We start from the raw sequence: 12,768 nt of genomic DNA on the forward strand, positions 1-12,768 counted from the left end.
ACCTTGATCTGCGCCCTGATCGGGGGCGCTCACCCTAGCAATGGGTGGTGGGCCCCTGTCGCGCTGCGCTATATAAACAGGGTGGGGGACCCGGCTCGGCTCACGAGGTTCGCCGCAGCCAGCCGCCCCCACCGACACACCTACTGATCTAGGTTGCGCAGTAGCGGCGGGAAGCACCACCGCCACCTCGCCGGCGACCGGACTCGGCACTGCGCGTCGCTGCCTTGCGCAGACTCCACCGACCGAACCCGCGATGGCCAGCAGCTCTGCTGCTCCCACCTCTAGGGGTGAAGGTAACCCCATTTCTCTCTCACTCACACTCGGCACTCACCAGGAACACCATGACCCTCATCTCTCTCGCGATCCCGACTAGATGTGCATCTAGAGATCCTAGGCTAGGCCCTAACAGTTATGGACAACATTCTAAGAAAATGTGGCCGGATGCCATTGGCCATTGTCAGCGTTGCTAGCATTTTGTCGAGTTACATTTCACCGGTTCGTCTCAGATGGATAGCAAACCTACACTTGAAGAGACGAGGCATGTTGTCGCACTCAGCTACAAACCACTTGCCGCATGAGCTCAAGGGGTGCATGATGTAGCTCAGCATCTTCGTCCCAGGCCGCCGCTTCTTCTCCGGTATCTTGGAGTAACCGGTCAAATTGGTGGGCGGTTGCCGAACTGGATCGGGTCACTCACAAACCTTGTTGAGTTTGTGATTTCGTGGGTAGACCTTCCTGGCGACGAGCCATTCGGCATACTATGTAAGTTGCCTAACCTGAGGAGCATCAGCATGGAGCGGAGGCACTACACCGATAAAAACCTGGTTGCCACAACTTCCCGGCACTCGTCAACCTGGCAATGACCTGTAATGGGCAACATGATCCAACGCCCAGTGTTTTCCAGTTTGAGGCAGGGGCCATGTCGAAGCTCGAGACGCTTGTACATGACTTCCAAGCCTACGAGAAGAGCATCCAGGGCATCGAGAATTTGAGGAACCTCCTGAGGGAACTTCCTAATTCCATTTTCGTCCCTCTGTCGCATTTTCGTTTTCCATTATTCCTCTACCGCATTGTTGGGTTAATCGTGTCTTCAATTAGCTTTTTAGCTAGAGTACTAATTGTTAACTTGCATAAGGCGTTAAGGCCTGAGCCGTGCTGCATCCACGACGAGGCCAAAGTTTTTATAATTAGCTCGTCACGACGCGCAAACTCGTGGATGGCACGAGTTGAGCGCGTCGTGGTGAGACGGATCTCATGTACTTTGGGGGTGTTTGGGAAACACCTCCTAAACTTTAGGACATATCACATCGGATGTTTAGATACTAATTAGAAGTATTAAATATAGTCTAATTATAAAACTAATTGCACAGATGGAGTCTAATTCGCGAGACGAATCTATTAAGTCTAATTAGTCCATGATTTGATAATGTGGTGCTACAGTAACCAGTTGCTAATGATGGATTAATTAGGCTTAATAGATTCATCTCACGAATTAGTATAGGGGTTCTGCAGTTAGTTTTATAATTAGCTCATGTTTAGTCCTCCTAATTAGCGTCCGAATATCCGATGTGACACTCCTAAAGTTTAGTACCTCATATCCAAACACCCCTTCATGTTAGTATATACTAATACATCAACGTTCCGTATCAAAGAAAGCGCTGCAAGCCGTTGGTGTGTGGCACCAAAATCGTTTCTCCGTTGCATGAATATGTGTGATTGCATAGCAGAGAATTGTTGTATCACTTGGAACTAGATATGCATAGCTTCAAAAAATTATGAAACTGAAACATCCAACCTAGATTTTTTACCCTCTGTAGGTGATGTCAATTGGAGTGTGTGATGTCAAACATCATAGAGCCGTTTTTTACCCTCTGGGAGTGTGTGATGCCTTGCCCTTTACCGGGCCACACTTTTGATTCGCCTACAGTACGGCAAATTGGAGTTGGGCCGGCTATAAGCCCATTAACTATTAGTAGAGTTGAGCTGCACGTCCACACAGCAGGAGAGAGGCCCATGATTACAAAGGATCGTAGCGAGCCGTCGGTTGCCTGATCAACGTCTGAGGACGCCACGGGCTTGAGCATGGTGGTAGATGCGCCTTCCGATATCAAATCGACGGCCCAGATCGCGGTTCGCCCAGGCCATCCGCAGTATAAAACTGCAGCCCCGCCTTGCTCCCCCCTCCGCCGCCGCGTAGAAACCCTAGAGACCGCTGAGCACTCCGCCGCCGCCGCGCTTGCACCGCACCTCCTCGTCTTCGCGGGCTCCTCCCCCTCCCGGATCCAGGTAATGCACCACGAGCCCGAGCCGATCCACCCTCTCTTGTTAGGCAGTTCTTCTAGGGCTGCTGTTGTTGCTAGGCCAGGCTCAAGATGCGTGCTTGCTGATGCTGTTGCGTCGTAGTAGATGTTACTGTGGTGAAATGGAAAACTCTAGTCATCGGTGTTTGTGCTATGGTTGCGGTTCGGGTGAGATGTTGTTTCTTTGCGCTGGATTCTGATACTGTGAATTGAGCATTATGGTTTGCTAGAAACGTTTTGAAATGTCTCTGAATCTTCAGTTCCTCCGGTTCTTCAATCTTCGGCACAAATGTATAGTAGCGTTCTGTGGTAGGCATTTACAATGTTTCACTAGAGGCATCCAGGGCTGGCCTACATACTCTTCTTTTCTGATTATTGCAATATTGTTCTGTGGTGGCACTGCCTTGTAGTTTGAAAACTTTATTGTTAGCATATACATGCCTGACTTTTCCATTCGGTTAGAATCATGGTGCTCTGTTAATTTGATTGTAGGTTGATTTGTCACTTTGTCATGTATTTGAAATTCCTGAACTAACTGTGACATTGATTTTCCATGGTTGAGCAGGATGAAGTTTGTTGCTGCCTATCTGCTTGCTGTCCTCGCTGGCAACCCCAGCCCCTCTGCGGAGGATCTGTCTGCCATTCTGGAGTCAGGTAACTTGACTTGACTGACTGCCATTTGAAGAAATGATAGACCCAATATTCTGATTGGCTTTATAAATAAGATAAGTTGTCAATTTTGCCAATAGAGTTGCCTTGCCATATCCAATGTAGTGACTTTGTCCAATGTTAGCTGATTTTACTGACTGCCATTTCTAGGAGAGAAACAGATCCTATGTATTTTTTAATTGTCAGTTCTGCTTGGGTTTATGGAAAAAAGAAAACATGCCTACTCATTGAGTGTAGGATTTCCCCCTAACAGGCTGTTTACATTTAGTTGGCATTTTTTTTAACAAATTTAACCATTGTCTGCATAATTTGCATTGCTGGTGACATCTCAATGATCATCCAGTGTTTCGTGCTAGTGTTTCGCATGTATTTGTTGCATATAATTCATGTGTCACAGAAGCATCTAATCCTACCCCTTCTATTTCTTACGTGTGTTGCAGTTGGCTGTGAAATTGACAATGAAAAGATGGAGCTCCTGCTGTCCCAACTGAGTGGCAGGGACATTACCGAGCTCATTGCTGCTGGTAGGGAGAAGTTTGCTTCAGTCCCATGCGGTGGTGGCGGTGTGGCTGTTGCGGCAGCTGCCCCTGCTGCTGGCGGAGCTGCTCCTGCAGCTGAGGCGAAGAAGGAAGAGAAGGTTGAGGAGAAGGAAGAAAGTGATGATGTAAGATTACTGTTCTGTCCCCCGATTCCCATTTGATTTGCAACATTTCCATTCCCTATCACGATGAAGCTCTCGTGCAACTCTTTTTTTTAGAATATCGTAACGAGGGATATGCAACTTTCAATGCTCTAATGCCCATCTTTATATCACTATAACAATTCTTCTGTATCGTTTTGGCTCCTTCGGATGCCGAGCTAAATTCAGAGACATAACTATGTTGAATATACATTTGCAGGACATGGGCTTCAGCCTCTTCGATTGAGCTGTGCAGTCATCAGAGTCCTCTTTTGGTGGAAAAATAGTTGTGATGTTTGGATTCTAGCCTTGTTTCATGTTGGTGGAATGACTGCTAGGTAGTAATTCAGCTGTAACTTGCTATCCTGGCTGGTGTTTTTACTGGTGAACCAGAGTTTTTCTATCAAATATATTATAATTGGTTACGGAAGTCTCATGGCTGTCGTCTCCACTGCTTCATCCATTTTTGTATGTGTTGGTATGGAAGCTCCTTACAAGTAGCCTTCTTACTTAGGATTTCAAGTTGATCAGCCAAGTAGTCGGAGGCTGTCTGAAGCTACTCGCTGTTTTGATCTCATTTGCATTGCTGAAAATGAAAAGCTGTGAAGTTGATGTCAATGCTTCACGAGCTCTTCACAAGCCTAGACGTGAGATACTTCAAACTTGTGGTGGCTGGACGTGCCTGCTCACGTCGCATATCTCGTCAGTTGTTGTGACTGGTCACTGATGAATTGGGACTAAGGGTTGAACATTCTAAACCTTAATGAACCTTAACAGTGAGATTATACCATGATGCTGGTCTTAACTTGAGTAGTTGTAGATTAGGGGTCGTGTCATGTGGACCGCAACCAGCAAAATAGGAAGTACGGGGCTTGAGCTGACCAGCAGTTTTCCGTTGTAACTAGCATTACCTCCCTAGCACAAAACAAAGAGATGAGCTGCCGGGTTAGCCTAAGGGGTTTATACCTATCACATCAGATGTTTGATACTAATTAGGACTATTAAATATAATTTAATTATAAAACTAATTGAACAGACGGAGTCTAATTCGCGAGATGAATTTATTAAGCCTAATTAGTCCATGATTTGACAATGTGGTGCTACAGTAATCATTTGCTAATAATGGATTAATTAGGTTTAATAGATTCGTCTCGCGAATTAGTATAAGGGTTCTGCAGTTAGTTTTATAATTAGCTCATGTTTAATCCTCCTAATTAGCATTCGAACATCCAATGTGACCCTCTAAAGTTTAGCCCCTCATATCCAAACACCCCCTAACGTTTTGACACACGAACAAAGATGGTTCATGACAGGGGGGTTCACCGGGGGGTGTGCGTGTGTGTTTTGCACGGCGCAACACGGCACCAGAATGTTTGTTACTCCCCAGTTCCTCCTTGGGGCCAACAGTCAGTCAGTCACACATTTGCGTTGGAGGTCCAACAGCCAGCAATGGTGAGGGAGGATAGAGAGGCTGGTCTTGTGTGAGCAGCCCACAAAACGGTCACTGACTCACCGGGCCGCTGACCACCTGACGTCCTGACCTGCCGGGCACGATGTCGCTGAGAAGGCGCGAAAAAACACTGCCGGGGCAGCAACGGCACCGGGGCACGGCCTCGGGAGCGCTCGTGGCCGAGGCCGGCAGGTGGAGCCGTGGGAACCGAACTGAGGCGGGGAAGAGTAGGTAGGGAAGAGATCAAGAGAGAAACTAGTGAGATTCCACGGCTATAGCCCAGGCTCTCACCAACTGAGGCCATGTTTAGTTACTCCCAACTTCCAACTTTGACACTATGCAAAAAGAAGATTCCCCATCACATCAAACTTGCGGTACATGCATAGAGTACTAAATGTAGATGAAATTAAAAACTAATTGCACAGTTTTGTTGTACTTTGCGAGACGAATCTTTTGAGCCTAATTCGTCAATATTTGGACAATAATTCACAAATACAAACGAAACGCTACAGTGTGCTACAGTGCTGTAACAGTAATTTGGCACCTCCCAAATTCCCCAACTAAACAAGGCCTGAATTTTTGTTGGGTGGTGGCTCGGCGGCATGCGGCCGGCAATCATTCACTCTGTCAGCGCAGAGCAGTTGCAGCGTGGAAATGCGCGCGCTGCAGTGAGGGGCCGAGGGGGACAAAAGCCTGCCCGCTGCGTAGTATACACGGAGAGAAGCGGAGTAAACACAAACCGCTTTCGCTTTGGTCAGAGAAAACAATCCTCGTTTTCGTTTCGGTGGCCAACGCAGCGCAAATGGGCCTCCTTTCCCTTTTTCTGCTCCTTCTCTTCCCTCCCTCCTCCAGCTTCCCTTTCCTATAGTTGTTTTGTCTGGTGCTCTGTTCTCCTTCCACTTTGGCAGTTTTGGACTGGTCCTTCGTTCCTTGAGTTGAACTGCCAAAAGTCTACTCCAGTGGGTACTACTATTAGAGTAAACTGGAGCACACCCTCTAAACAATCCTTTACTCCAAGTTTAGAGGATCGAGTGAAATAAACGAACTCCAGCGGGTCTTCTATTTAGCCCCTCCATTTTGGCGAGACCTCCAAATTTCCACTGCACCCTCCATTCTTAGAGGGTCTCTAGGAGCCCTCTATCCATAGGGCTATTACTGGAGTTGAAGATATTTTTGTGGCCTGTAAAAAACAGAGAGAGAATCCCATTTGATATTTGAAGGTTTTAGTTTAAAAGCTATTACTGGAGTTGCTCTTACTAGTCAAATGATCTGCACCTAGAGTCCACACAAACCCCAACTCCATTCACAAGCTGACTTTGTTTTAGCAGCACAGCACCATCAACGCAGCCGCAGATTGTCCGGCCGGGAAGCACGGCATGTGCTCCGGTTTTATTATAAGTAGTACATAATTAATAAACCCCTGTATTAATCATTCAATTAAACAGAAGGCCTCTTGCATCTTTTTTCCTCGGTCCCACACGGACTAGAATTAACCACCTAAGTGAAAGACACGTTCTACATTTTACCTTATCATTATTATAGCCAGGGGCGGATCTAGAAGAAAATTTGAGTGAGAGCACACCTCAAGGGAAGCCAACTTTATGAAGTTTTTACATGGTGAATTTTGATTAGTTAACTAAGGTTGAAGATTTTGAGTGAGGGCACCTGTAGGTTCACCCTTAATTGTAGCCATGCTCGACATGCGTCTATTGTTGCTTAGAGAATACTTCACTAAATTAAACGTCTGCATGAGAGTTGTACATTTATGCATGTATAAAAAAATGTAGTTTGTTCGATGTCTTATCCCTTTTTTTAGTAACATCACAAAGAATGATAAACTACTGAATCGAAAAGGGGAGAAAGTACGCACTTGGAAGTACTCAGCTTGTAGGAAAATATAGGTGCAAATTTAGGATTTTCACCTAGTTTTGATCCCCATCTTTAAAAAATGGTGAAAATGTTGCATGCATTGGAACTGTAGAACGTGTCATTTGGAACCTAGCTATGAGATGAACTCAAATAATAACATTAGGAGCTTCTTTCAACACAGTTCATCTTCCTTTTACCACATGGATCTACATTTTATTTGCTTGATCTACATTTCGAAGCCAAAGTGCAAGCATGAATTCATTTCTTTCATTATTTGTCATAATGGGATCTCCTAGCTTAATTAACATAGTGTTTGGTGTATACGGTTCTATAAGAATTATGGAGAAGCATGCAGGAAGTAATCTAAAAGGGTCTATATATGTTTATTTCCCATTCAATTTTTCCATATTTTTCCCTTTCTTTAACTTCTTATCAACCCACATTCAAGTGCCACCAGACGTGAATGTTTCGATAGCGCAGTTACCATTGCTGCATATATGTAACGACCTGCACTTCTAGCAAACCAGTAACTTTGTTAAGTGAGTAATTGATAGTTATCAAATGAATCAAGCAATGAGACGGATAGAGTATGTTCCCTTGCTCTCAAAAGTCTCAACTCACCTTCAAGCCCCCACCAGACATGAACATCTCGATTGGCCTGGTCACTGGCCTACCTCAAAAGTTGCCTCTCTCCTTCATGTCGCATCTGTGTTTCATGGCTTGATGAGGCGAATCGACAATAATCCAACCGGAGTCAGGCATACATGCCCTTTAGGCATCACGCACGGCTCATAGAAACTTCAATCCGAGGCTGTACGCACAGTGGTGTACTCCTGCTGCGCAGATGGTAGTGGTACGGTACGGTGGCAGCCGTAGCAACTGTACTCGTATTTCTTTACGCCCCGGCGTCGCCTGGGCTACTTGAGAAAAATATAAAACATATGGATACAACCAATTCAATGCAAGGGTATATTGAATATTGACCTATTGCATCCCTTCACTAAGAGAGAGGAGAAGCCATTTTGCTAAATGTTTTTCAAAACGGTTCCATTAAAAAAACTCACTCCAACAATAAAGTCACAGCCAAAGTCATTTTAGCTGAAGCTAGAGTCCTACCAAACAAGATTATCTGAAACTACTGGATGCACACCATACTGCTAGTATTCCGGCCAACAGTAGGTTAAGGGCACCCACAATGGCTATAGAGAGTAAGCTCTCTCTAACTTGTACACATCACAGATAATTCTTGTAGACAAGTCACCCAATAAACTGACTACAACATTTATTTAGTGGGACCCACGTATTCTTTTTCCAATCTTCCTCCTCTCCCTCCCCCACCGTCTCTTCCCCCATGGAATTCCCTTCCCCGTCTACTCCGTATCTTCCCCAAAGTTGGCACCACACAGCACACCTGCACCTCCGAGCTCCGTCCGCCGCTGCTCGCCGGTAGGCCCGCTTCAGTGGCCTCCACCGCCAGCTAGCGTCATGCGCGCTAGCTGGCAGCATGCCCGCCAGTGGACCCATGCTAGGCCTCTGCCAGGCCCGCCCGCATGCGCGCCGGTTGCCGAGCCGAGCACCACCACTGGCGGGTCCTGCGACAGCAGCGGCGCATTCCCAGCGTCGTGGCAGGCCCTCACCCCTGCGCCCGAGCCTGCTGACCGCTGCCCCCCGCATATGCTCGCGTCGTCGCCCTGTACCTCCGCCCGGCCGACGCGCCGGCCCCCGCTTCCCCCGACCGCTTCGCTACCTGCCGGACTCTTCATCGCCTTTGCCGCGCCGAGGCCAAGCTCCGCCCCAACTGGAGGCCGCGCTGCTCCGCCTTGCCCGTGGGAGCTCGGCGTGGGGAACCGTGTGGGTGGGGATGACAGGGTCCTCAGACGGCCAAGCCCGGGCTTGCCCCGCGCCGACGGCAGTGGCGGGGTCCGCTTGAAGGCCGTGCGCCCCACCTGCGCCCTGGCCTCCTCCGACGACCGCGCCCGAGTTTGCCCCGTGCCAGGTATGTGACGGCGGCTGAGGTTCGGCCGGCAGTTATGCACGCCTCACCGTCGGCGCCTTGTCTCGCCCTGCACCGCTCCCGCCGCCGACGCACCCTCGCAACTCCCCGCGAAGCTGGCCGGAATGCGAGGTCCTGACGAGGAGATGACGAAGCAGAGAGAGAGGATGAAGCTGAGCACCTGGTCGGATCCGCTTGGCACGGGGGCACGTGCTAGCAGCCCTTGTCAGCTCTAGCGGCAGCGCTTCTCTCTCCTCGCTTCTCTTTGCTGCGTGGAAGCCTCGTAGAAAGCTTAACGGTACCGTTGCGGGTGATACGTACGTACGCGTCCTGATCGGATCCACGGCAGGCAGGAGAATAGATTACTGTCATCTAGCTAGTAGAGTAGTAGCAGTAACTTCTGATACAGGATAGGATAGTAGTACCACATTGTCATGTCAGAAGCAAACCTTGGGGCCTGTTTGGTTTAGGATTGCTTATAAATAAGTTGCTTATTTGCTTATTGTAGTTGCTTATTTATAAGTCTAGGTGTTTGGTTTGGGTTGCTTATTTGCAATAAATGAGAGTGGTATTGACACATTTACCCCTGGTCCACTCCATTCACCTCTACCCCTAATTAATTCTCTTACCTTCCTAGTCCCTGGCGCCAGAGCAAAAGTGGCGCCAAACTAGCTCCTAGCGTTGGCGCCAGAAGGTTTCCTGGGCACCAGAAGCAGACTAGGCGCCAGAGCCTTGGCGCTAGAAATTCTTATCGTGTGCGCCAGAGAGGGAAGATGGAATTGGCGCCAGAATTTGCTCCAGGGAGGTTTTATATTCATGCGCCAATTCAGTAGCCATATGGGAGGTTAATTTTTTTTTTCCGGCTTTCATTTGGCTGCCACGGTGCTGGGAGCCAAATTTATTATTCAAATCAAATGCTGTTCAACATTGTACAAGTAACATCGTTACAAAACAAAGGAAGCTAAGATATACTGGAGAGTCCATCGGCAATCCAATCCCTAAATTGGTTCATGTCTTGATCTTCATCCCCATGTTGACTAGTATCAGCATTGTTTTGTGACGACGATGCGTCCGCAGGCGCCACATAGGATTCATCGTTATCCGCCCTCTCAAAGTCCACATCAGCAAGTGTACTCTCTCTAATGAAGTTATGAATTGCCATGCAAGCGATAATTATGTTGCTTTGCTTTGGCATTGGATATGCCGGTAAATCACGCAAAATACGCCATTTATTTTTCAAAACTCCGAAAGACCTCTCAATCACATTCCTTAGTGATGAATGGGCATAATTGAAAAGCTCTTTTTTACCTCTAGGGAGTGGTCCTTGTCGAAACTCTGGGATATGATATTTCGTCCCCTTGTATGGTGCTAGGTATCCCGGTCTATTTGGGTACCCAGAGTCCACCAAATAAAATTTCCCTGCACAATAATTAATTTTCGTGTTATACTCAACCAATAGATAGACATGGTGACTACTATGGGAACATAGAATAGGGAAGAACCTTCTGGAGGATGAGGAAACTTGTCGCCGTACTTGATCAATGCATCTTTGAAGACTCTCATGTCATGCACCGATCCAGGCCATCCGGCGACAACAAACGTAAATCTCATGTCGAAATCACATATTGCTAAGACATTCTGGCTGGTGTACCCATGTCGGCCCGTATATTGGACAACCTTGTCCACTGGCACAATAACAGGCACATGTGTTCCATCTATTGCTCCAATGCAATTATCAAAGTAGGGGGAGAACCGTGGTGACTGCAGTCTACGATGCACAGTACTAAATGTTGGGTCAACTGGTTTAACGATGTCACCTGCTAGCTTGCACAAACAGTGCAATACCTTCTCAAACTTTCTACTGCAAGTTTCAGTAGACCTAACAAAACGATCCTCAGCTTGCCTCATGCTTTGAGGCGCACCACAAATCCACAAAAACATAGCTAAAGCCTCTACTGATGTCATCCTCCTTGTTGACTTCAACCCATATGATTGGACTAGGATATTGTGTAGACTATCAAACACATCTCTATTCATCCTAAACATGTTGTAGCAAGATGTCCTATTCTGTAATGTACTAACAACCCATTCATAACCAGTTTGGTTTGCAATCCTATATTTAGCTTTGTCTAGGTATGTGGTGTAATAGTACATACCGAAAGCTGCACAAATAGTAGCAAGTTGCCTCCTCTTCTTCTTCCTTCTAAGCAGCAATTCTTCTTCCCCATCAGAAGACGAAGAACTGTGAAAAGGAAGAATCTGTACAATCAAAATAAAATCCATCAGAGTTCATGTTCACTACTAAAAAAAAACTAAAGTGGCTCACACATAACAGGACATGACACATAAAACTATGGACATGATAGGAATGGAATGACAAATAAATCAAATGCCACATATAGAGAGGGTTCACACATAACAAAGGTTCACACATATAGAGAGGGTTCACACATAACAAAGGTTCACAAATCAATACAGTTCAAATATTTCACAATTTATTTAAAAGTTCCCCTCAAGCATCTAAAGCAAATAGTGCTCAGTATCTTCACTTGTTCCTCGTGACGTTCATTTGTAGCCAAGTGAACCTTGCCTCATTTGACTTCATCTGGGAGAAAACCATCCGGTTGTATTTGTCCCTAAACAACTCAATGGCTACGAAAAATTCCTCTGTACCTTCTTCAGCTCCACATTCTATTGCCTTATTGATGCATTCCTGTACCTCATAACCGGCCATTTCCTCATTTTTCCTCCTGTACTCCATCTCCATTGCCCTCTGCTTCATCTCCATCTCCCTCTGCTTCATCTCCATCTCCTTCTGCTTCAGCCTTAACTCCATGTCCCTCTGCTTCAGCTTTATTGCCTCGGTGTCGTCAGAGCTTTCAGCTTTCATTGTGTGCACAAGGCCTTTGAATATGTTTAGAAACTGATTTTTCCCCTTCTTTGGTGGACTACATGCGGTGTCCTTTGTGCTAGAACTCCTCTTTCGACTGCTATTACTCAGTGGGCTAGCGTAGTCTTCAGGTCCATCATCTGGTAACATAACATCATCTTCTGGTAAATCAATAACCTCTTTCTCAAGGTCAATACCTTCAGCAGCTACATTTCCTGCAATGGTAGACGAATTTCCATCCACTACCACCTTCTGGTACATTTCTTGTAAGTCATCAACATAGTCAGGCATATATCTTGAAAATAATTGGCACTCCGAACTGAAATACTGCAACAAAAAAAGAAACAACAATTAGAACCTATCACAAACATAAACAACTGGGTTTTATATTTGTTTAGGAAACCGTAATACCTTAAGGTTGGTCTCCCACCACTCGTCGGAAGCTAGAATGGCACCATTTGCTTTCCTACCTAGTCCTGACTGTGACATCACAAACTTATAGAATTCATATAGTTTCTTGCATGTTGTCCATCTATTTCTGAATTGTTTGGGAGCATGGTTCAGGCCTGTCCTCTCGTTGAATTTTCGTGCAATTTCTTTATAACCCCTAGAGTTAATCTTCCCACCTGGGCTATTTCCTAGCCTCATTTGCTCAACACAGAGTTCACAAAATATACTGGTGTTTTCTGCGCTCCAATTCGCCTTGTCATAATTGTTCTAACACATAACATGGAAAGAAACATATAGCTCAAAATGTACTTATGCAACACACATGTTCACACATAACTAGCTGAGATAAGTGTCCTTACAGAAGGAAAGGAGTCAACATCTTCGTCATCAATATCTTCGTCATCCACCAGGTTGGTGAACGATGGACAGTGTGTTGCACCCAATTTAGAGGCACCACGTCTGACGCCT

General features: G+C 46.3%; 2 protein-coding genes across 2 annotated transcripts; one reads left to right on the top strand and one right to left on the bottom strand.

Moving 5' to 3' along the window:
* Positions 1-2,126: 2,126 nt before the first annotated feature.
* Positions 2,127-4,078, top strand: LOC117842090 (large ribosomal subunit protein P2A). The gene is made up of 4 exons (XM_034722439.2): positions 2,127-2,286; positions 2,866-2,954; positions 3,410-3,633; positions 3,869-4,078. The coding sequence occupies exons 2-4, from the start codon at positions 2,867-2,869 to the stop codon at positions 3,893-3,895; spliced, it is 339 nt and encodes a 112-aa protein (XP_034578330.1). The 5' UTR covers positions 2,127-2,286; position 2,866; the 3' UTR covers positions 3,896-4,078.
* Positions 4,079-9,921: 5,843 nt separating this feature from the next.
* LOC140221790 (uncharacterized) lies at positions 9,922-11,021 on the bottom strand. The gene is made up of 2 exons (XM_072291758.1): positions 10,463-11,021; positions 9,922-10,379 (listed from the first exon to the last, which is right to left on the bottom strand). Exons 1-2 carry the CDS (start codon positions 11,004-11,006, stop codon positions 9,922-9,924), a joined length of 1,002 nt encoding a protein of 333 aa, XP_072147859.1. The 5' UTR covers positions 11,007-11,021.
* Positions 11,022-12,768: the final 1,747 nt, after the last annotated feature.

The sequence above is a fragment of the Setaria viridis genome, chromosome 2 (assembly GCF_005286985.2).
Source record: "Setaria viridis chromosome 2, Setaria_viridis_v4.0, whole genome shotgun sequence".
Lineage (NCBI taxonomy): Eukaryota > Viridiplantae > Streptophyta > Magnoliopsida > Poales > Poaceae > Setaria > Setaria viridis.